Here is a 25190-nt window from a genome sequence, read left to right as displayed (position 1 = left end):
GAAGTGGTAGAGGCCAGTACAATTATGTTTAAAATACATTGGTAGTAAAAGCAGAGGTTAATGGGCCTAATGCAGACGAATTGGACTAGCTCAGACAGGCACCTTCGTCAACATGAGCAAGTTGGGCCAAAGGGCCTGTTTTCATGCTGTATAATTCTGTGACTCTGGCCTACATTCCTGATGTTCCAGATGCCAACCCCGGCTCTTTCTAGAGAAATGTGATGTTGAACCATCAGGATAACCGGACAATTGAATGCCTTATTATCACAGCCTTACTGATAGCACAATAGTGACTGCATTTTAAAACTATCTCTGACCATAAATGTATTAAGGTCATGAAAAGCAATATAAATGCAACTTTTTCTACTCTTATTTGTGATACAATTTCTGCTTGTTGATTTATTTTAAATACCATTTATGAGGAAAATAATCTGTGACATTCAGGTTGTTGATTTATTTGCAGAATAGACAATAAGTGGATGTGTTGGACAATTCTAAGTTTAATTTTGGACTCTGACATCAATGTGAGCCTCGTTAGAAAGAAAAATGAAATCTGCTGGTTGGTGGAAATTTGTGAGGTTATAGAGAGAAAGCAGGGATTGTAGAACTAATTGGATTTCTGAATACACAATGGACTAAACTGTCATCCCTTGTGTTACATAATGATTCATTTTGTTTGCATTTTGTTGCATTTTTAAACTGAAGCTTTCTAATTCAGCAGCGAGGTTTGATTTAGGCAAAGGGAATAAATGATTTCAATTACCATCTTTGATGCCCTGCCAACAAGTTGGGTATGCTGCAGTTTTCGTGGCAGATTCCGGTGAAATGGATAACCTCTAGTGTCACCAAAAGAGACACGAAATGCAGGGTACAGGAAGGGTGGGGGTAAAGCAGAAACATCCGACAGAGATAAATGCGACAGGCTGCAAATAAGATACACTTATTAATACAGTGCAAACTGCACGGTACTTCATAACTCTCAGTGGCACAAAGATATGCCAGTCAAAATCTGGGGATCTTGCCATTGGACAGAAGAGAGAAGGGGCTGTCCAATGCTAAGAGCTGTGGAGAAGGGACATTCAGGTGAAGGTCTTTGACTGAGGGAGTGTGAGAATGGAGAAGAAAGGATAACAGAGAGAATAGGATTTGAAATAAAATAAACAGCTGCAACAAGTAGAATTGGATCTCAGTGAAAACAACTGGAATCTTGTACAGGTACTGTAACATGCTGCGGATGGAAATCTTTATGTTGGATATTACAGCTTCTATAATTTGTTTTTTTGCTGATAATGTGAACAAGTTAACAGCTGCTGTTAACAAGATATTCTGCACTGCGACGTAAGCTCTCTTGCTTATTTATTTATATCTTAAAGTGAATTCTGTGCTATTAGTGCTGGTTTACAGAGAATAATTAATTTGTCAAATGGCATCAGTTTAAAAAAAACATACAATCAAATGTTTTTGTTGGTTTGGTTTAATCTCTGACGATGGAATGAGCGTAGTCTTGGAGGAAGGGAGAATAAAAGCTGTTAGCATGAATTCTAAAGGAGCGCTTGCTGCTATATCTGCATCCCGGAAATATTCATTGCCAGCAAGAAGCAGGCATGCTTCCTATTGTGCATAAATGGCCCCTTTGGGGCTCCCTGTGCACTTGTGACTGATCTACATACATCATTACAGATGTTTACATCTGGTCCTGTCACTCTGGAATACGTGTAAAGGAAGGGAGTCCCCTGATGGGAGGATTCCCTCGCTGGCCATTGTATGTTCCCTGTTCCTTCACCTGCTTTATCCAGATCCCATAAAACTCAGTGTTGTTCATGGGGCTCCTCGTGTTGTTTCTGGAGCTCCTACTGTTGTCTCTGGGGCTCGTAGTATTAATTACGGGGCTACTAGTGTTGTTTCCTTGGGTCCTTAGTGTTGTTTACAGGGCCCCTGGTGTTGTTTATGGGGCTCCTAACAAACACAGTTCCAGGGGGAAGGGTACATGGAGACAGGAGAGCTTGGACGGTAATCAGCGAGGCAAAAAGTGGGTCTCTGGCAAGTGTGTCATCATTTGGACATCACTGTGATCAATGCCAATAGCACCCTTGTGATATTGATGGATATGGTTGCTAGTTTCATGATTGATTATTGAGGACAATTAGGTGAAATTCTGCCCCCCCCCCCCCTCCAAATAAATGCATGGTCTGGGACGTTCCCTGAACAGCAGGACTAATAATCCATTTCACTTAATGGCAATTAAAACAGAGATATTATTTTAAGTGGACATTAGCAGCCAACGTTGTTCTAGCCACCCTTTTGCTGCAACTATTAACCAATATAATTCACCATGAAAGAAACAGGCAGAGAAATGTTATAGATAGAGAAGCTTTCATCTATTAATTTCATCATCAATGATTTCTAAAATTATGCTATTTTCATACATTATTTGGCAAGGCAGGGAATTAGTCCACCTATCCATCGATCTTGTACCAGTTCTTTGAGAGTTATCGGATTGGTCCCACCCTGCCCCATCCCATAGACCTGTAAGATTTCCTCTTCAAGGACTTCTCCAATTCCTTTTTGAAATTTTCCACTAGAATTATTACTACCTGATCACATTTCAGTGTGTTAAAGAAGTCCCCCCTGGCTTTATTTTTTTAACTATTCAGTCCTTTTGTTACCAACCGAGTGGAAACAGTTTCGTTTTATTTAATCTATCAAACCCATTTGTAGTTTAGGACATCTCTAATTAAATAATTATTGATGGACATGTTATCTTTCAGGGAGGTTGAAGCTCCCCATTCACACAGTAACTATTATCATTGTCTGATAGCAATCAGGAGATTCACTCCATTGCCGGTATAGACAGGTGACACACTGTGTGGTATCTGGCAGTTCTTCTGCATTGACCATATGACAGCTCTGCCCACTCTCACAGTAAGGGGTTACATGGCCTAGGAACCTAGCAATTGCTTTATCAGTTATCCAGGTATCAGTGATATTTGTGGTGAAATTGCATGTCCACTCATTTGACCTGTTTGAATACAGAGTCCCAGCGGTTTGATATGGGGCTTTCCTTAAGCATGCTGAGTCATGGGTGAATAAATCCCAATCAATTAACCCAAGCCTTGTTAACATCAATAAGATAACTAATGGAATATGGATTGGGTCTTTATTTTTCTGACCTCTGTGATTTCTTGTTATTATGTGGCACCCTGAATTATGATTTAACACACTTATGATACAAGGAATGGGTGTAGGCTGGACTCGAACAATGTCATTTGGGAGCCGTATCGAACACAGAGTAATGACATGGAATGGAACTGTTTGATGCTATGACAAATTTGTGAGTTCAGAAATGGGGATATCCTCATTCCATTCTCATCACTCTTTCATATGTACCCTCTTCTCCTCTCACCTTCCCTATTCTCTTCTGCAATATTTCCATTTTTTCTCTCCCTATAATTACTACATCATCTCTTATCTTCTCTTTTCTCTCCCAACTTATCTGCCCTTTTTTCGAGTCCAGTTTATGCAGTCTCAAGATGAAGTATTTTCCATTTCCCTTTGCACTCCAGAGATGTTAGTATTTCTTGATCAGCCCCAATATTTGCTGCAAAGATTTCCAAGGAAACTACACGCTGGCGTAGGATTGGAACTGGAATTATACACTGTACTGTATCAGCTATAATGGTTAAGATTTTCAGGGATCCTTCCCAAAAAGATATCTGTTAGACATTTGATTTTTGAAACAACCTGCAGTTTTGTGATCACTGATACTATTTCTTATTTCCAGATTTCCACAAGAAAATTCAAATGACAGCCATTGAGTCATACAGCATGGAAACAGGCCTTTTGGCTGAACTCTTCCATGTGGAGTAATATGCCCACCTATCCTAGTCCCATTTGCCTATATTTGACCCATATCTCTCTAAAACTTTCCTACTCATGTACTTGTCTAATTGTCTTTTAAATGTTGTAATTGTACCTGCCTCAACCACTTCCTCTGGCAACTAGTTCTCTATACATACCACTCCTAAACCTCCTCAGTAGGATTTGAACTCACATTCTCCAAATCATTATTCCAGGTCTATGTATTATAGTCCAATAATACTCATTCTGGCGCGGCACCGTGACGCAGCGGTATAGCTGCTGCCTTCCACGCTGTATCTTTAAAGTCTAAATAATCACATGATCTTCCTATATCACCATTCTGTACATCTACAGAAGCTGCAACATTTGCTCTTCATCCCTTTTCACCAACAATGCCACCAACCATTGTTCCCCCTGAAATAACGATTAACTTGAACATCTTTCAATCCAGTCATTTGTATGCACTCCTCACAACTGCAGTCCCATAAACACCGAGGGGACCACTTTGGCCAGCACTTTGCTGATCACCCATGGCAAGGAGGCCAGAGACAAACAACATAGAAACAGGATCTTCAGCCCAGCCAGTCCTCACTGATCATCAAGCAATAATCCTACACCAATCCCATTTTTATTTTCCATGTATTTGCATCAACTCTCTCCCCAACCCCGCCACTAGATTCTACCATTCCCTATGAAGTACAGAGGCCAGTTAACCCAGGCCATACATACTCTGCAGAAACATCAGATTAGGTCTGAACTGAATGTGGGGCACTGGACCTATGGGATAACAGCTTTATCAGTTGCACTACTGTGCTGCCTACATCTGGAAACATAATGATACGCTTCCAGTTGCCATCACTTTAATTTGTTAAATCTTTGGCAATTCCCATTTAATTTTTTGGCAACTCCCAATCTGACTTCTTGCTCCTTAGCACGCCACACATCTAATGTGATGCTCTAGCTAAGTTTAAGGAAAGCACGTTATATTCTGATTAGACATGTTACAAGTTTTGGACTCGAAACAGGCCAACTATTTTAGAGAAAGAGCATTTCACTATTACCTACTTTCTTGCATTACCAATGTTACCATTTAATCTCTTCTGCCTCACAATATATCAAATTTTCTCTTACATATTTCTCTGATTCTCTTCTTCCTTCCCCTAATTTTTCTCACTAACTTTTTATCTTCACCTTTTTCCTCTTTTCATTTTGCCTTCTCCTGTTTTCTCTTATTTGCTGAATTTCTCTTTCAACTCCACCCACAATCTCATACAATCTCCTTTCCTTTAGTTATTTTAGGAAGGAGACGAGGAAGAAGTGCTTTAGTCAGAGGCGGTGAATCTGTGGAATTCTTTGCCACAGAAGGCTGTGGAGGCCTAGTCAGTGGATATATTTAAGGCAGAGATAGATAGATTCTTGATTAGTACTGGTGTCCGAGGTTATGTGGAAAAGGCAGGAGAATGGGATTAGGGGGGGAGAGATAGATCAGCCATGATTAAATGATGGAGTAGACGATGGGCCGAATGGCCTAATTTTGTTCCTATCACATGATCTTATGACTTATCTGCCTGACCCCACATTTCTTTCTTATTTATTTCTTGCTTTGATATTGAGAGTTCTGTATGGTAGCTTTGAAAATACAATGGCAAATTGGTTTTATTCATTTTGTAGGCCTGCACCTATTGCCCTTCTATGATCGTCCTTAAAAAAAGTGATGCTTAGCCTTTGCAATATAAATGCAACTTTGAAGGAATCTGTCAATGGTAAACCTTATGCCCTTGTCTTGAAGGTAGGGGATGCGTGTTTAGGAAATGCTGTCAGAGTAGTCAAGGTGCGTAACTACGATGCATTAGCTATCTGAAGTACACTACAACTGCTGTGGGCTGGTAGTGGAGGGCATCAATGTTTAGGGTGGGATAGCATTGAGCTTCCTGAAAGTTGTTGGAGGTGCACTCATCCAGACAAGTGGAGAATTTCCCTTCACATCCAAGATTTAGTCAAGGAGACATAGAGTCAGATTTATACAACATTTAAACAGTCTCTCACTGACCAATGTGTCTTTAAGGTTCTAGTCCCATTTGCCTGCATTTAGCCCATATCCTCTAACCCTTATCTATCCATGAATAGCCCAAATGCCTTTTAAACATTGGAATTGTCCCCACCTCTACCACTTCCTCTATCTCTGGCAGCTTGTTGTACAGGTCCCTCACCCTCTGTGAAAAAAAACCCCTCCAGGTCGCACATCATCCTGACGTGTAGCTTATCATCACTGGGACTAAATCCCGGAACTTCCTCTGCAACAGCACTATGGGAGCACATTGAATTGCACAAGATGAGTCATTTGCCACAGGATAAAGAGCCTCTGATGTATGCCCATGCACCTGTTGTTATTTGTGTGGCTAGTAGAGTTGTGCACAGAAACAGGCACTTTGGCCCAACTCGTCCATGCTGACCAAACTAGTCCCATTTAGCCACGTTTGGCCCGTATCGCTCTCAACCTTTCCTATCCATGTAACTGTACAAAAGTATTTTAGATGCTGTTATACTACCTGCCTCAAATACTTTCTCTGGCAGCTTGAACCCACCACAGTAAAAATGTTGCCACTGAGGTACCTACAAAATATTTCCCCTCTCACCTAAAATCAATGCCCTCTAGTTTTTTATTTTTCTGCCCTGGGAAAAAAATTATCTGTGCATTCACCCTATCTATTCCCATCATGATTTTATACACCTCTATAAGGTCACCACTTAGCACTTTATTTCTTGGAACATAGGAGGCTATTATGGCCAACATTTCCCTATAGCTCTGGCAATCAAGTCCTGGCACCATCCTTTATATTTTTCTGTACATTTTTCCAGCTTAAGAGCATCTTTCCTATAGGAGGGTGACCAAAACTGATCACAATAGTCCTAGTTCAGCCGCACCAACAATCTAGTACAACTGTGACATAACATCCCAAATTCTGTGCTCAGTTCCCTGACTGATGAAGGCAAATATGCCAAAAGAACATTCACCACCCCATCTACCTGTGAGGCCACTTTCAGAGAATTACTTAATTGTAATCCTAGATCTATCTGCTCTATAACATTCCCCTGGGCCCTACAGTTCCTGCCCTGATTTGACTTCCCAAAATGCAACACTTCATAATTATCTGAATTAAACTTCATTTGTCATTCCTCAATTTAGTTTTTTAGTCCATATTTGGACCAAGGCTGCAATGAGGTCTGGAGCCAAGTAGTCCTGGCAAAACACAAACTGGCTATGGGTGTAACAGTCTTTCCAACAACAGTTAGCTGCTGATTGGGAGTAGACTAATTAGGCAATAACTGGCCAGATAAGATTTATTTTTGTGAGCAGAATATACCTAAGCAATATTCCACATTGCCAAGTATATGCCGGAATTGAAACTATACTGGAGCAGCGTAGAAATTGTTGTGGAGCGCAGATCTTAAATGCTCTAGCCAGTATTTAGCTGGTCCTATCTAGCCATTTCTGCTTGGAATGAATCAAATGTGAAGCTAGAAGGTCACAACGGAAACACATTTCCCATTGGAAGCCAATTTCAGAAATATTGTACAAAGGACAAATGTTCAAGATGAATTTCACTTCCCCAGGGAAGTTTGACACACTGGTCTTTCATCCCTGGTTTTAAAATATAATTTATCCCTTATATATTAGCATTAAAATCTTTCAATGAGTGTATACGGACAACAAAACATTGCTTTTAGATATGCTGGATTGAGACCAACAGGATTACGCAACACAAACCAACAATTTATATTTAATGCACGAAAACCTTCCAAGATGCTTTCGAGTAGAATTATAAAAAAATGGATGTCAAGCTACAAATTAATGTATCAATTCAGATGTTCTTAGTTTAGCGTTTTTAAGAGTAGATACATTTAAGAATTCATATATATTTATATAGCTGAATCAACCAAAATATATATAATTGTATGGCTGTCTTCTAACTAAATCAGTGGAGACCATTGCTTTGATGTTGAATGTAGAGTTGAATATTGCATTTTCTACATAACATGAACTTCGTAGAAAATATATTTTACTGACAGTGAAGTGCTTTTGAAGTTCTTTAAAATGTTCACAAATTTTTGGTTTCAAATGAAATCCCTCACCTGATCCCACTGCTGAAAACAGATAAAACTGGATGCAATCGATCATATGATATCCCTTAGTATGATCGATCGTTTTGGCCCCCTGAGTGAATCCCGAAATTTTGCTTCCCACTTCTGCAGTCGTCCCAGAAGTGACAGCAGCATATGAGTGCAATTATGATTTCATTTAATTCTTTCCAGATCTGGGCTATTAATGATTTATTGTAGCAGCTACTAATTCCTTAGTCAGTACACTGGTGTCTGCAGCAAAAGCACTGTGAGAGATTTATCCGCAGTAACACTTCGTATACAATGCAGTGTGGAAATATAGCTGTCTCCTAAGCTGTCCTGTTTACAACACTGAACATAGAAGGGGGGTTGTGGGATGCAACTAATCCTCCAGAGGTTCCCTTTGAAATCTGCAACCAGGCAACGAGGGGTCTTTAGATTATTGATATCCGTTACATGCAGGCTTCCAACGTTTCTCGGAAACAATGGAAACCCGGCAGAAATTGGATCAAAGATGGTGTTACTGCCTGGAGTTATGTCTCCATTAGGCATATGTACATACACACGCATGTACATAGCGACCTGCACGAAATAGCAATATTGATAAATGTTAATAAATGACAGTAACAAATACTGACTCAAATAAATACACACACATGGACATAGCTCGTAGAAATACAAAACAACATACACAGTAATCCAGCTGAGGATAATGACAATGACTGAAAAATAACGCACCCACCTTACATTATTTTTCTAATCATAATTCATATATATATATATTCAGTGATTAGTTGCAATCCATCGGTTATGGTAGCAAAAAATAATGGGGAGTAAAAAAGAGTCAGTAGGTTATAGATTGGTGAAATAGGAAGATACAGAATACCATTAGAATGTAATAGCAATTTATTTTACACTGTACCTCGGTATATATGACAATAATAAAACTAAATTAAAAAGAAACCATGTTGACTGTCTAGTTCATCATATTGCTCAGATCTTTTCTCTTTGTGCAGTAGATCACGATATTACTTAATCCGTAAGACGCCAAACTACAGAGTCATGTCAATTTCCTGGTTTTTATTCATTTAATAATTCACAGTCATTTTTGAGGTTTAAATATGTGTACTGGTGTTTCAAGAGTGCATGGATTTTGTCTTTATTGGAACCCTCTGAACTTGGATTGTCTGCTGCCTTTTATTCAGTGAGAACAAAGATATTTTATCGAGGAATACATGCCTCCTCTTGACCAATTCAATCAAAGTGCCCATCTGTTGTCCCACTATGTTTTTTCTCCTTGTTTATTCAGTCTTCACAAAGTCCTTATCTGGTTTCAATGTCCCATTCTCTGTTGCAGATGATTTCACACCACTTTACCCAGAGATTAAGCAATATTCTATAGTTTTCTCAAGTGACTAAAAGCTACGTGTAAGAAGGAACTGCAGATGCTGGTTTATACTGAAGATAGACACAAAATGCTGGAGTAACTCAGCAGGTCTGGCAGCATCTCTGGAGAAAAATAATAGGTGACGTTTCGGGTCGGAACCCTTCTTCAGACTTAAACTTCAAACATTCAGTCTGAAGAAGGGTTCCGACCAGAAATGTTACCCATTTTATTTTCTCCAGAGATGCTGCCTGACCCGCTGAGTTATTCCAGCATTTTGCATTTATCTTCTGACTGGAAGCTATGTTACTTTAAAACAGACGTTACAATTAAATAATTTTAATTATTTTTATATTACACTCCTACTTGAGTTTTTGTCAAGTTCCCTTATGAAAACTATAGTTAAATCTACTTTCACCACTCCCACAGGCAGTGATTTCCAGATTATGGCTGCTCCTGAGTGAAAAATGGATGTCATCTTGTAAGAGCTGTTGAAAGGTCATCAGTCTTAAACATTAACTCTGTTTCACCGTTACAGATGCTATATGACCTGCTGAATATTTTCTGTTTTATTTTCAGATCACCACCATGTGTTGTGTCTTGTCTCCTTGTTTCCTCATCTCACCCTTGGCTCTTTTATCCATTGCTTTAAATTATTGACTCTTGGTTTTTGACTCCCCCTGCTGAAGACAGAAGCTTTTAGTTCTTTTAGCATCTGCAGTTCCGTTGTCTCCAGAAGCTTGTCTTTATTCAGTTTCTGTAAATCTGTGGTGATTGTCAGCACGTTACAATCTTTTCTCCCCTTACAAGAACATTCACAAATTTTCTGTGTGTCTGAATTCTTGATCTCTGCATCCATTCTTTTAAACAACTGCAGATGCTAGATATCTAAAGTAAAAGTGGAAAATGCTGGAAATATTCAGCAGGTCAGTTCACTCGTCTGGCCATAAAAAAATAGAATTCATGTTTCAGGTTGGAGACGTTAAAATAAACTTGTCTCCTTCCCAGATCTGACAAAAAGTCTGACAAGGTTATGTGGTATACAGTTTATCCCAATGGTCACTCTGGTTTTACCCTCTCTGGCATATTCCCCTTCTCCCACTCTTCCTGCAGTTTAATAGTCTTCTTTTGTCTCCTTTCTCCCCATCCCAGTTCTGACAAGTCTCCCAGTCTTCGACTTGATATGTCACATTTGTTCTCCTCCCGCATATGTTGCCTGACCTGCTGAGTATTTCCAGCATATTTTATTTCTGCTCCATTAATTTGTTTCCACACCCTGGAGTTTGAACAATTGACCTCCAAAAATCACAATCACCTTCCTTGCTGCAAGATATGACTCCAAGCAGCGTAAAAATGTCCCTATTGTTTCCCTACTAGAGGAGGCAATATGAACTAAATGGCACAGTTTAAAAAGACTAAGGGAGGGGGATACTGGAAAAAAGGTTACAGAGTAGTGCCAGGGATGAGTGAAATTAACCAGGAAATGGTTGAAACACTCAACAAGTCGGGCAGCTTCTATATGGAGAATGAAATATTTAACTTTTCAGATCCGGGACTCTATCAGAACTGAAAAAAGAGAGAAAGCAAGTTAGTCTGCGTACTAGAGAAGGTGGGGAGGCCAAGAAGGGTAGGAGCAGTGGTGCAGCCGTAGAGTTACTGCCTTACAGCGAATGCAGCGCCGGATACCCGGGTTCGATCCTGACTACGGGTGCTGTCCGAATGGAATTTGTACGTTCTCCCTGTGACCTGCATGGGTTTTCTCCGAGATCTTCGGTTTCCTCCCACACTCCAAAGACGTACAGGTTTGCAGGTTAATTGGCTTGGTAAATGTAAAAATTGTCCCCAGTGGGTGTAGGATAGTGTTAATGTGCGGGAATCACTGGTCGGTGCGGACCCGGTGGGCCGAAGGGCCTGTTTCCGTGCTGCATCTCTAAACTAAAATGCCTGTAATAGAATGAAATTATGTGGCTATTAAATGGACGATTACGTTTCTTTATCCGTGTAATGTGTTGTTAAGGGATGAGTGTTTTCAGTTGCTCGGCATGACTGGAGAAGTTACCACTGTTCTCCTTAGAGAGAAGGTTAAGGAAAGATTTGATGGAGGTATTCAAAATCATGGTCGAGTAAATAATGATGGGGCAGGAAAGTCAGTAGCATGCAGCATAATTTGCGACAGTAATAAACAAACAAGACCATTTGGCCAATTTCCACTGACAGGATCCAAATACCTCATCACACTCCTCTCTAGGTCCTTCCATTAATTTAAATAGTTGGGCAGCTTATCTGGCGCCCAGGATCGGATAAAGAGAAATTCCTCCCAGTCACGGTGAGCCATGTTCTCAGTCCATGACCAAGCGCACATCCCAGGCAAATGTCTGAAACTGAACCAGTTTATTTGCTTGGTGTACATTAGCTTTTAACCATTCTTTTAATTATTTGACCTGAAATGTTAACTCTGTTTCTCTTTCCATAAATGTTGCCTGATTTTCTCAGTGTTTCCAACATTTTCTATTTTTGTTTTGGATTCCCAGCATCCACAGATTTTTTGATTGTCAATCTTAGAAATATCGCTAATTCTTTTATCTCAGTCATCCCCAAATATAATTTCCCACAATTGCCTTCATATCCAAAGCCTTAAGATCTGGAATTCCCTCTCTAAATCTCTGTACTGCTTTGTTTTCTCCTTTAAGATCCTACATCATTGACCAAGCATTTAACCATCTGGCTTAAATTCTCCAGTGAAGGCTCAATGTTATTTTTTGGTTGCTTGCACACACTTATGAAGTGCCTTGGAAGTTGTTCTTACAGTATATAAATGGAGATGGTTGTTGAAATAACAAGGGGTTGGGATTAAATAGATTTTTTTTTAAATAGCACAGAAAGCTCTTTCATTTTCTGAATTCATTCTATAGCTATTACAGTGGGAGATGGCTCATTCAACTTTCATCAGCTGCCCAAAATTTGGGTGATCGTGGTACTCAGACTCGCCCTGTTTAATATAGTGACAAATATTCTTTCCCATTTAAATTGATTTGAGCTTGAAGGGTAGTGGGAAGAGTGGGTGGTGAGAGAAAAGTTAGATATTGGATTTACCCTAGCTCATCAATATTGAGCTCACACCATATCAGGAATTAGGTGACAGAAGGCAAGAGTTCATGAACACTAGAAGAAGACATTGCTGGTATGCAAGATGGTGTTGATTTAAATGGATTTGAGTTTGAAGGGTGGTGGGAAGTGTGTGTGATGAGAGAAGAGTCGAATATTGGATTTACCCCAGCTCATACCACATCTGGAGCAAGATCAAGGAAGTGGGGTCTTAAGGACATAACTTCAAAGTTATTGTCCATCATCCATCAGCTATCCTGGATACATCCATCATCTATTGGCCCATGTCTCACCACCTCCTATTCCCTCTACACTCTCAGATCTCAGACCCAGATGCATGGTCTAGACCAGAAACATTGACAATTCCTTTCCCTCCTCAGATGCTGCTTGACCCATTAAATCCCTCCAGCAGATTGTTCATTGGGGTGGCTAAAATAAGCCATAAGGTAAAAGACGAGTTACAGTATATTCAGTTATTTGCCACAGTGCATAAGATTCCATAGCTAGTGTTTGGACGTTAAATAGGTTCCCAGAAATTCTCAGTTTCTTTTCATCTTGCAACAAGCTGGCATAAACCTAGGTTAAAGTAGAAGAGGAAGAATTTCAAATAAATTTGTTAAATCAAATGCCAAAGAATGGACTATTATTAGATTGTTAAGCAATTGGCTGTGCCTCTCTGTAAATGGGCACTCAGTCAGTTCCTCTCTTAAGTGGAGTGGATAAGGAATTGCCTTTAATGGCCCTGCCAACATTTATCTCAAAATCATCACCATTAAAAATGCGATTAACTGTCCATTATCACATTACTGAACAGTTCAATCAGATTTTCGGAGAAAAAACACAGAAATAGCATCTCACATCAATAACTTAAAAAAGAATTAAGAATCAATTCAAAAACTCATTCAAAAAATATATATAAAAGATACAGAAACAGTGCATTGCTATCTTTGCATGTATAGTGCTGTCCAATTTATACATTTGTAGTGCCATCAAGCTAATGCATTCTATGTACAAAGCACCAATCATCACACATATGGCCTTTTTGGATCATCACACATTTTATGTGTGGATTGTGTTCTTTTCACTTAGTATGGTAACTCAAATTTCACTCTACCTTAATTGGCTAAGTGACAATAAATGCGAACTTGAACTTGACAATACACAGACAGAGTCCGGTCCCTCCGTGTCCAGTGGTAGCAGGACCTCAGATTGCAGTCATTCCCCACATAATTTTGGGCCCCATATTTGAGGAAGGATGTGCTGGTGCTGGAGAAGGTCCAGAGAAGGTTTACGAGAATGATCCCAGGAATTAATGGGTTAACATCAGATGAGCGCTTGACGAGACTGGGCCTGTACTCACTGGACTTTAGAAGGATGAGGGGGTCCTCATTGAAACTTACCGAATAGTGAAAGGCCTAGATATGGTGGATGTGTAGAGGATGTTTCCACTAGTGGGAGAGTCTAGGACCAGAGGCCATAGCCTCAGAATAAAAGGGCGTACCTTTAGGAAGGAGATGAGGAGGAATTTATTTAGTCAGAGGGTGGTGAATCTGTGGAATTCATTGCTATATCAGGCTGTGGAGGCCAAGTCAATAGATATTTTTAACGCAGAGATTGATAGATTCTTGATTAGCACGGGTGTCAGGGATTATGGGAGAAGGCAGGGGAATGGGGTTGAGAGGGAAAGATAGATCAGTCATGAATGAATGGCAGAGTAGACTTGATGGGCTAAATAACTTGATGCTCCTATCATTTATGAACATATAATCTTGTCATTGGTTGCACCATGCTATAGTGCATCCCTCAGTATGTACTCCTGCAGCCTAGAATGTGTCAGTTGACAGCATTCCCTTACAGAGGTGTTGTACTGAAAGAAGAAAGTTTTGTTAGAACTGATGAAAATTAATCCACCAGCAACATTAAGAGATTTTCTCACCACAGGCACTACATGACATGCTGAAGTGGTACCTCCTCTCTGTCTTTGGTTTTTAATTAAGATTTTCTACATCCCAATATTTTGCTTTTGCCGTGTGATATTGCTAATTGCAGGAGGCTGCTGCGTCAGATTATCAGATGTGTTTCCACGTTATAAGAATAACTGGAGTGCAGAATCACATTTGTTTCCATTCTCTGTGCTCGTCATCATATTGATGATGCTGATATCGCCCAGTCATTCTCTATCCGTGGTGCAGTGAGCATTCACAGTGTTCCCGCTGACTCTGATCTCTCAAAAAGCTTGTGCTGCAAGTAAGGGAACCAAGAAACAAAGATTGCAAAAAAGGAATGTGGTGCAGTGCATTTCAAATAAATCAGGATGTAAAATATTAGAAATGCTCAGCGGTAGGGAGATATACAGATCAATGACCTTTCATCAAAAATGACAGAGGCCACTAACCTAAGAGAATAAATTATTTTCTCTTTCAACAGATGCTAAGCAATTATATTTTTTGTTCTGTTTTTAAATCGGATTTAGTATTCTGTTCTGAGAATATTAAACTTTGCCATAAAATTTACTGCAGTCAGTCCAGAGTACTTAACAAGTTAAAATCAGCAATGTCCTTTGTAGTTCCATGTGGAAAATACAAATTACTCCTGGTGTCCTGTTGCGTGTTACTTTCCAACATATATTTCCAATGCAGTCTGCATGACGAACTGTGACTTTTATTCCTGTATTACATTAACATTAGCATATTAAATAACCTCTGTTTTTGCTAATTTTAGTGCCTGGTTGTTATAAGATTGCTAAGCAACTGACTGTGCCTCAGTGTAAACATTGGCATTCATTCAGTTCATCTGAAGAAAAGTGGTTTGGAATCTGCCCTTATCATACCCACTTCTCTCCTGCTAATATATGCCAAAAAGATTGCCATTTGAATTATCTTTGAATTACCTTTGAATTATCTTCTGCTTTAAGTGCTGGAGGTTTTGCTTCCATAATATAAAGTGACCAAAATTTAAGCCTAAAGAAGAGACATAAAATCTGTTAGAATCCATAGATTAAAAAGAATCCTTCCTATTTTTTTGAAGGCACTGATCCACATTGTTGTAAGAGCTCCAATGGCAGTCACATGAACTGCAGGTCTCACCTAAAGGCCATGTCACCAACCGTTCAGTTGCCACTCGGATCCATACTGGGAGTGTCAACATGGAGTGTGCTGTAGAGTAGTTTGCTCAAGTCATTTGGAGTGATGACTGGGGAGCCAATGTATGGATGTGCGGTGGTCCAGTTATTTGACTAATAGTTAAAGACCAGTGAATTTTAAGCAACTCAAATCACCCATGACAGCTAAGAAATTTAAATTATTGAAAATAAAGTTAATCACATCTGTTTAAATCATGTCATCAGAGAAGGAAGTTTGGCATTCTTACTGAATTTGACCTACATGTACGCCAAGACCTCCAATATGGTTGATACTTAATTGCCTCTCAGTTCAGTGGAAATTAGGAATGGGCAATAAATGTTGACATTGCCAATGAATCTGCATCCCAGAAGCAAATAAATAAAACATAAAGATTGAAGCAGCATTGAAATGGTCAATAATATTTTAGTTATCTAGAAAGAGTCAGCAGCTGCAGCTAGAGTAGAGAGCCAGCACAGACATAATGGGTTGAATGGGTTGAATAGCCTCCTGTGCTGTGAAAATAGTTAAAAGATAGAACCCGCTACCACATAGACAATTAACACAAATTCTGCTAACCAAATGCTAATTAAAAATATGAAAGAGACATTAATAAAAGGTTCTGCTAATCAGATAAAGAGGATTGGGAGGCGGCTTGTGTGGAGCTTAAATTTCTCTGCTATAAGTTCTAGCTAATTGCAAAGAATGTAAATTGAGCTCTAAAATATCATTGTTAGATTTACTGTAACTATCCTCTCAGACTGACAACAAAAAAGTGCTTTATTTTCATAAGTTGTAGGAGCAGAATTAGGCCATTTGGCCCATCAAGTCTACTCCGCCATTCACTTATGGTATTTTGTGGACTGCAAGCATCATTGTTAATTGAAGTTGGGAAGCCTTCATTCTTTACATTTATGCAACATCAGCACTGATCTATGCCTTAATAATTTTGGGTTCTTGCTAGTAATGTGGTGGGATGTTCACAAACAGCTGCTTCCCTGCTATTATCAAACTACTGAACAGTTCTCCCATAAACGTAGTCCTAAAAAATCTTCCATCCTACCTCATTGCAGATATTCTACTTTTTTTCTGCACTTTTTCTCTAACATATAACATATAACATATAGACATTATAATGTCTTAACATTATATTCTGTAATAATAATAATAAACCAATACCCAAGTTGGCAGAACAGACATGGACAGGTTAATTGTGGCAACTCCTCTATTTCTGTAGTGGCAACAGTTCACATTAGACTCTGCCATGCCTGTAAATTGTTTGAGATATCCCAAGGTCATAAAGCTATAAGAGTCAAGAGTGTTTTATTGTCAAACTAGACTAAGTGGGACCCGTTGGTTCCCTGTCACACAGGAGGCTTGGTCGCCCAATGCAATACTCCACCACTCACCCATAGCCCCCAACTGCACAGGCGCAGCTCATTTCCCCTCATCCCCAGCACTCTCTCCCCCTCCTTTTCACCCTCCCTCTTCTTTCCCCTCTCCTCCTCCCCTCCCCATCCCTCCCTCACCGCTCTCTACCTCTCCTTACCCTCAGTCACTCCCTCCCTCCCTCCGTAACTCCTCTCCCCTCCCTACCCTCCTCCTATCCCTCTATCCCCCACCTCCCCCACTCCTCACCTCCCCTATCCCCCCACTATCCCTCCTCACCTCCCCCACTGCCCCCTTTCCCACTATTCCCCAAATCCCTACCTCCCCCATTCCCCCCTCCTCTACTCCCCCCTCCTCTCCCTCTATTCCCCCTCCTCCCACACTCTCCCTCCTCACCTCTTCCCTCTTCTTTTCCCTCTCCGCCTACCCTCCCCCAATCCCTCTCCTCTCATTTCCCCTACCCTCAGTCACTCATTCCCTCCTTCCATAACTCCTCTCCCCTCCATACTACCCTCCTCCCTCTATGCCCTCCCCTCCCCCCCTCTCCAGGATCTCGAGGTTGCCGCTCCTCTCCCTTCTTGTGTGCCCCGGAGGAGCATCAGCCTTTGGACCAATCTGCGTGGTGCTAACTGGCAGGAGAGGAGATCGCGCAGTTTTGAAGATTTTTAAACCTCGCTAACTTTTACAATATACCACCGATCGGAAAGCAACTTGTTGCACTCGCAGCTCAGGAGAATGGTGAGTGAGCTGGCGAAAATTATAGCTCCATCGCGTACAGTTTTTGCGCAAATAGAAAAACCGCGCAAACCAAATGAGCACAAGATCAGAGCTTTAGTTATGTACAGATGTCCCAACAGAGCAATTAAATTCTTACTTGCATCAGCACAACATAATATCTAAACATAATACTCTGTCAACAATATAATAAAGGAAAAAAAGTTATATATACTGTATATTGTAACCATAACACTTGAGGCCCTTACTAATCAACCATCCATCAATCTCCGCCTTAAAAATACCAACCAACTATCTGGACAATGAATTCCACAGATTCACCACCCCCTGACTAACAAGAATTCCTCCTCATCTCCTTTCTAAAGTAAAGCTGTGCCTTCTAATTTTAGATTCAATCACTTGTGGAAAAATCCTCTCCACATCCACTACTCTTGGCGATGGTAAAGCCATTGAATGAAAAAGCTTTGACTCTGTCTTAGAACTTAGAATGGTACAGCAAAAAATAGGGCCTTTGGCCCACAATATCTGTGCAAAACATGATGCCAAGACCAACTCTGCCTACATATACTCAATTTCCCTCCATTCCCTGAATATCTATATGCCCATCCAAAGGTCTCAAATGCCACCATTGGCATCGCCTCAACCCCCATCTCTGGCAGCGCCTTCCAGACACTCCCCATCCTCTGTGTAAAAAGCTTGTCCCACACATCTCCTTTACACTTTGCCCCTTTTATCTTAAAGCAAAGCCTCTAATATTTGATTTGTCCATTCTGGGAAAAAGGTTATGACTATTTTTTCTATCTTTGCCTCTCATTTAATTTTGTTTAATCAGGTCTCCCCATAACCTCCATCATTCCAGCGAAAACAATCTGTCTGTCCCACCACTTCCTGCAGCTAATACCCCCTAATCCTGGCATCATTCTGGTAAACCTCCTCTGCACCCTTTTCAAAGCCTCCACATCATAACCGTAAATCGGCAACCAGACTGCACACAATACTCCAAATATGGCCAAAACAAAGTCCTATAAAGCTGCATGATGACTTCCTAACTCTTATATTAATTGCCATGACCAATGAAAACAAAGTACAATATGCCCTCTTTACTATTCTATCTACTTGTGTTGTCATTTTCAGGGAGTTATGAACTTGGACCCCAAGATCCCTCTGTTCATCAATACAGTTAAGGGACATGCGTTAATTGTATGTTTTTCCCCTTACATTTGTTCTCCCAAAGTGCAACACCTCACACTTGCTCGGATTAAACTCCATTTGCCATTTCTCTAGCTGATCTATATCCCACTGTATAATCCCTTGTTGGAGATGGTTAGTCTCTGGCCAATGTGTGGCAGGGGTGTACATGGCCATGCTGCATGCAAACACAGTGATGAAGATGATTGATATGGCAGTGGATGTTGTCTACATGGACATTAGTAATGTTTTTGACAAATAAAACATTTTGCAATTTGATTAGGGTGGCACAGTGGCACCGCTGATGGAACTGCTACCTCGCTGCTACAGACCTGGGTTTGATCCCGACCTCTGCTCCTGTCTGTGTGGTGCATGCACATTCCTCCTCTGACCACGTGGGTTTCATAGAAACATAGAAAAATAGAAAATAGGCGCAGGAGGAGGCCATTTGGCCCTTCGAGCCAGCACCGCCATTCATTGTGATCATGGCTGATCGTCCCCAATCAATAACCCTTGCCTGCCTTCTCCCCATATCCCTTGATTCCACTAGCCCCTAGAGCTCTATCTAACTCTCTCTTAAATCCATCCAGTGGTTTGGCCTCCACTGCCCTCTGTGGCAGGGAATTCCACAAATTCACAACTCTCTGGGTGAAAACTTTTTTCTCATCTCAGACAATAAAGGATACTTTGACTTTGACTTTGACTTTGAAATGGCCTCCCCTTTATTCTAAGACTGTGGCCCCTGGTTCTGGACTCGCCCAACATTGGGAACATTTTTCCTGCACCTTGCTTGGCCAGTCCTTTTATAATTGTATATGTTTCTATAAGATACCCCCTCATCCTTCTAAACTCCAGTGAATACAAGCCTAGTCTTTTCAATCTTTCCTCATATGACAGTCCTGCCATCCGAGGGATCAATCTCGTGAACCTACGCTGCACTGCCTCAATCACAAGGATTTCCTTCCTCAAATTAGGAGACCAAAACTGTACACAATACTCCAGATGTGGTCTTATCAGAGCCCTATACAACTGCAGAACAACCTCTCTACTCCGATACTGAAATCATCTTGTTATGAAGGCCAAGATTCCATTAGCTTTCTTCACTGCCTGCTGTACCTGCACGCCAACTTTCAGTGACCGGTGTACAAGGACACCCAGGTCTCATTGTACCTCCCGCTTACCTAACTTAACCCCATTGAGATAATAATCTGCCCCCTTGTTTTTGCCACCAAAGTCTATAACCTCACTTTTATCTATATTATACTGCGTCTGCCACGCATCTGCCCACTCACCCAACCTGTCCAGGTCACCCTGCAACCTCCTAACATCCTCTTCACAGTTCACACTGCCACCCAGCTTTGTGTCATCCGCAAACTTGCTAGTGTTGCTCCTAATTCCCTCTTCCAAATCAATAATATATATGGTAAACAGTTGCGGCCCCAACACCGAGCCTTGCGGCACTCCACTTGTCACTGCAGGCCATTCTGAAAAGGACCTGTTCACTCCTACTCTTTGCTTCCTGTCTGCCAACCAATTTTCGATCCATGTCAACACCCTACCCCCAATACCATGGGCTCTAACTTTAGCCACCAGTCTCCCGTGCAGGACCTTATCAAAGGCTCTCTGAAAGTCTAGATACACTAAATCCACTGGCTCCCCTTCATCCATTTTACTTGTCACATCCTCAAAAAATTCCAGAAGATTAGTCAAGCATGATTTTCCTTTCATAAATCCATGCTAATAAATCCCACTCCCCTTAGAATCTTTCTTCCTTTTTGGAATGAAATGATCCTGCGTCTTCTGGATTATGCCCTGAAATCCCTGCCATTGCTGTTCCACCATAATTCCTGCTCGGATCCTTTGCCAGTCTACCTTGCCAGCTCCTCCCACTTTCCTCTGGGTGCTCCAGTTTGCTCCCACATCCCAAAGATGTGGGGATTTGTAGGTGATATGACCTCTGTAAAATTGCCCCTTGTGTGTAGGGAGTAGATGAGACATAGTGGGATAACATAGAAATACTGTGAATGGGTTGACATAGACGCGGAGGGTCATTGGGCCTGTTTCCATGTTTTATCTCTAATATAAATGTGAATTTAAAAAAAAAATCTGTACGTCACCAGCACAGCTAGCTTTCATGGCCTGTCCCTGATATAGTCATAAAGATAACAGTCGCAGTCATTGAGAGATACAGTACAGAAATAGGCCCTTCACCCACTATGTCCGTACTGACAACCACACATGTTTTTTCACTAAAACTATTGTAACCAATTTTATCCTCCCCGCATTCCCATCCCCAGGGGGGAGAGGAGCAGATGATGGTCCAGAGCCTCGATCTCATGATAATTAAGTATTTGTACTTGTGCATCCATGTTGGTATGGGTATGTAACCTGTAGAGGAACTCCAAAGTGGTGGTGTTTCCATGTGCCTGTTGTCCTTGTTCTTCCAGGTGGTGGAGATTGTGGATTTTAGAGGAATTGTGAAATCGGTAGTATCTGGGACCTTCCCCCCCACCATTTTCCCCCAAATCGCTCCCCTCTGTTACCCTCTCCCCCCACCCTTCCCTTCCCTTCCCTGTGCCCCACCTGCACTCTCACCCATTTCCCTCCACTCACCCACCCTCCCCCCATTCCTGCCAATTTCCTCCCTCTGGCTTTACAATCTGCAACTCTTTAAACTGTCTCACACCTTCCTTTCTTTCTTAGCTTTGGCCTTTATTCCAACCAGATGCCTATCAAAACCCCACTCCCTTGCATGTGTCAATGTATTACCTGCCATGGCAGAACTGCCTTTCCCCTTTTCCAGCTTTCTTCTCTCTCCTTCCCCACGATCATACCCGAAACGTCACCATCCATGTTCTCCAGAGATACTGCCTGGCCTGTGGAGTTACACCAGTACTTTGTGTCCTTTAGAGGGACACATCAGTTTAACTACCTGTCTCCCCAGGTTACAACAAGTTTCCATTCCTGAGAACTGTTCATAACCCAGTTATGTCGGATATGTGGCCATCTGGCAATATATTGAAATAGAAACATAGGCCATGTGTGATTAAATCAAAGTGTTTAACCACAGATATTGCCGAGAATCGAGTTCTCACATGACAGAGGATACCAGCAGCCCTGCAGCAACTGGCAAATCCATCCTGCCAGTCTCCAGAATGCTCCATCGCATGAACAGAGTATATATAAGTCGGGTGTTTGTAACCTTGGGAGGATCTGTACAAAGAATTGCTGTGATAAATGGAACTGCCCAGCCTGGTTTATCATGGTCTTTCATGCTCTCAAGATTGCAATGCCAATAGTAACACCTAGCTGACCCATCCTGAAAATTAGCAGGACATTGCAGGTCACGCTTATTTTAACTATGATTCTGCTCTGAGAATTTGAAGTAGGTTGAGTGCCATTAGTACGGGCACTGTGTAAGTTCTCAGGCAGTAACAGGGTTCACAGTCTAGGTACCAGACTATTAGTCTGAGGTTGATCTCTCCTGTTTGTCCCTCCATGATCCAGCTCCCACAAGAGCAAGTTGATGCTGGACAGATGCAAATAAGATGAGCAATGATGATTGCATGAATTTACAAGCTCTGGAGTTCACACTTTCCATCTTTCCACCTCTCTACGCCTTCTCCTATAAGACATTCTTTACAAGCCACCTACCAGGTTTAATCTCTATTTATGTGGCTGTGTTAAAATGTATTTGATGGTGCTCTTTGAGATGATGAAAATGCTTGGATAGGAAGTGGATGGAGTAAACATTTAAAATGTAACTACAAGATAATTATTAATACCCAATATATGAAATTTAGCAGAAACTTGGTGCTGCTACATGGAGTGGTTGAAGTACCCTATGAAGAAAGATAATGAACGGTAAAAGAACGTTTGAGAAAGGAAAGAAGCGAAGGCATGTTGCATGGGGAAACAGGGGCATCACTTGTGTGGTGGATAAGCACCAAAATAAACATATTTTTGGAATAATCTCTGGTACCATTCAAAGGAAAGAAGGAATGGTTGCCAGTGTGCCCTTGGTTTTCAACATGCTATTACTTTCCTTTAGTCTGCAGGTTTTCTTCTGGAGGTTGAAGCTGGCCTTTGAGTGCACCGACTCTTGTCAGAATGGGTGAGGTACGTTGATGGACGGCGCAGAGATATCCTCACCATGTTGCAGATAGGCATGCCATGGCTCCAGCTCAAGACTGCATCATCTGTGGCCTTGGGTGGTCTCTTGCTGCTGTTATCTTCAGTTCAAGCGGCCACCACCACATGTCCCAGAAGCTGCCTGTGTTTTGCAAAGAATGGCAAGTTTGTACGCTGCACTGGCAAGAACCTGAAAGAAATTCCCAAAGACCTCCCTGCTGATACTGTGTCCTTATACCTAAACTCCAACAGGATAACCAAAATACCCAACAATGCCTTCAAGGACTTAAACCTACTCAAGGAGCTGGATTTATCCAAAAATGCCATTGAGTCAATAGATACTGGAGCATTTAAAGGAATCCCAGATGGCCTCAAGATGCTCGATCTGTCGAGCAATCAGATCCAGAGTGTACCGAAGGAGGTCTTTGGTAAAATTAAAGCGAAGATCCGACTCTCCAACAACCCATGGCACTGTGAATGTACGCTGCAGCAGGTCATCCAAGAGTTGACGCTGGACCCAGAGACAGTCAACGACTTCATCTGCCAGTCCTCCGTGCAGGAGGAATACACAGGAAAGCCACTCATTCAGATTCTCAATTCAGGTATCAACTTCTGCAACATTCATCAGAAGACGACTGACATCGCCATGTTCATCACCATGTTTGGCTGGTTCACCATGGTCATATCCTACATCGTGTATTATGTGCACCAGAATCAGGAAGATGCCAGGCGACACCTTGAGTACCTGAAGTCCCTTCCCAGTACACAGATCACCAAGGAGTTTGACACAATCAGTACTGTACTATGAGGTGGATTATCCTCTGTAGCCTGACATCAATCCAACCTTAATACTGGATGAGTCAGTAGGATTCCTGGCTCAACCACAAGTGCCTCGTTAGCTAATTAGAGATTGTATGCTCTTAGACTTTTTTTTAAATACTTTTTTTGTGCATTGAAGTTCCTAATAAAGCTGTCAGAATAAATGATTGTTTTGACTTAGTGCATGATTGAACATCATCATCTTGCCATGAGTTTTGTTTACTAACTGAAACCAGCTTCATAGTATAAGGGAGGGCTGATTGCATCAAATCATTGACCTCAGCTCTAAATTGGAGTGGGGGGGGGGGGGGGGGGCGTGGGGGGGGGGGGGGGGGGGGGGGGGTGCGAGTGCGTGTGAGCGCGAGTGAGGACAACAAAGTACAATCTGGAAAGGAAGATGTCAGGGAGGTACACAAAAATGCTGGAGAAACTCAACGGGTGCAGCAGCATCTATGGAGCGAAGGAACTAGGCAACGTTTTGGCCCAAAACGTTGCCTATTTCCTTCGCTCCATAGATGCTGCTGCACCCGCTGAGTTTCTCCAGTATTTTTGTGTACCTTCGATTTTCCAGCATCTGCAGTTCCTTCTTAAACAGTTAAGTCAGGGAGTTGAGCATAGATGTCGGGATGTTATGTTACAGCTGGTGAGGCCTCACTTGAAATATTGTGTTCAGCTTTGGTCACCCAGCTCAGGAAAGATGCCATTAAGATGGAAAGAGTGCTGAGAAGATTTATGAGGATGTTGGCAGGACTCGAGGATTCCTGAGCTATTGGGAGAGGTTGGGCAAGCTGGGACTTTATTCCTTGAAGAGCAGCAGGCTGAGGGATGATCTTATAGAGGTGTATAAAATAATGAGTAGAATAGAAAGGGTGAACGTAAGGAATCTTTTTCCAAGGTAAGTAGAATCAAGGGCATAGGTTTAAGGTGAGAGTGGAAAGATTTAATAGGAATCTGAGGGCAACCTTTTCACACAGAAAGTGGTGGGTATATGGATCAATCTACCAGAGAGGCAGATACAATAATTGCATTTAAAAGATATTTGGACAGGTACATGGATAGGAAAATCTTAGAAGGATATGGTCTAACTACAGGCAAATGGGACTAGCTTAAATGGGACATCTAGGGAAAGAATTAAGTGGGATCAGCGCAGAACAAGGCAGTGGGATGGGAAGGAGTGCAGAATTGGAGCTAAACTGAAGGCACCTGTTCGTGATCAGGAATGTACAGTGTGAGTAATACTGTCCTGACTGAGAAATGGCTGGATGGATAGGGTCTCTCCAGACTAGTTGGGGTGAAGTAGGGAGGTTCGCATGTGGAAGAAATTGATCTGGGCTTGCGTT

General features: G+C 41.5%; 1 protein-coding gene across 1 annotated transcript; it reads left to right on the top strand.

The window, feature by feature from the left end:
* Positions 1–1075: 1075 nt before the first annotated feature.
* Positions 1076–23998, top strand: LOC116975364 (leucine-rich repeat-containing protein 3-like). Its single transcript, XM_033024376.1, has 2 exons — positions 1076–1215; positions 22952–23998. Exon 2 carries the CDS (start codon positions 23054–23056, stop codon positions 23837–23839), a length of 786 nt encoding a protein of 261 aa, XP_032880267.1. The 5' UTR covers positions 1076–1215; positions 22952–23053; the 3' UTR covers positions 23840–23998.
* The last annotated feature ends 1192 nt before the right edge of the window (positions 23999–25190 follow it).

This window comes from Amblyraja radiata, chromosome 7 (assembly GCF_010909765.2).
Source record: "Amblyraja radiata isolate CabotCenter1 chromosome 7, sAmbRad1.1.pri, whole genome shotgun sequence".
NCBI classification, from domain to species: domain Eukaryota; kingdom Metazoa; phylum Chordata; class Chondrichthyes; order Rajiformes; family Rajidae; genus Amblyraja; species Amblyraja radiata.
Note: the sequence above shows the minus strand (reverse complement) of the source record. Positions and strands in the feature narration are given on the sequence as shown.

What these genes read in the sequence shown, in the direction of transcription:
- LOC116975364 (XM_033024376.1), top strand. Translation starts at nt 23,054, where the DNA reads ATGTTGCAGATAGGCATGCCATGGCTCCAGCTCAAGACTGCATCATCT.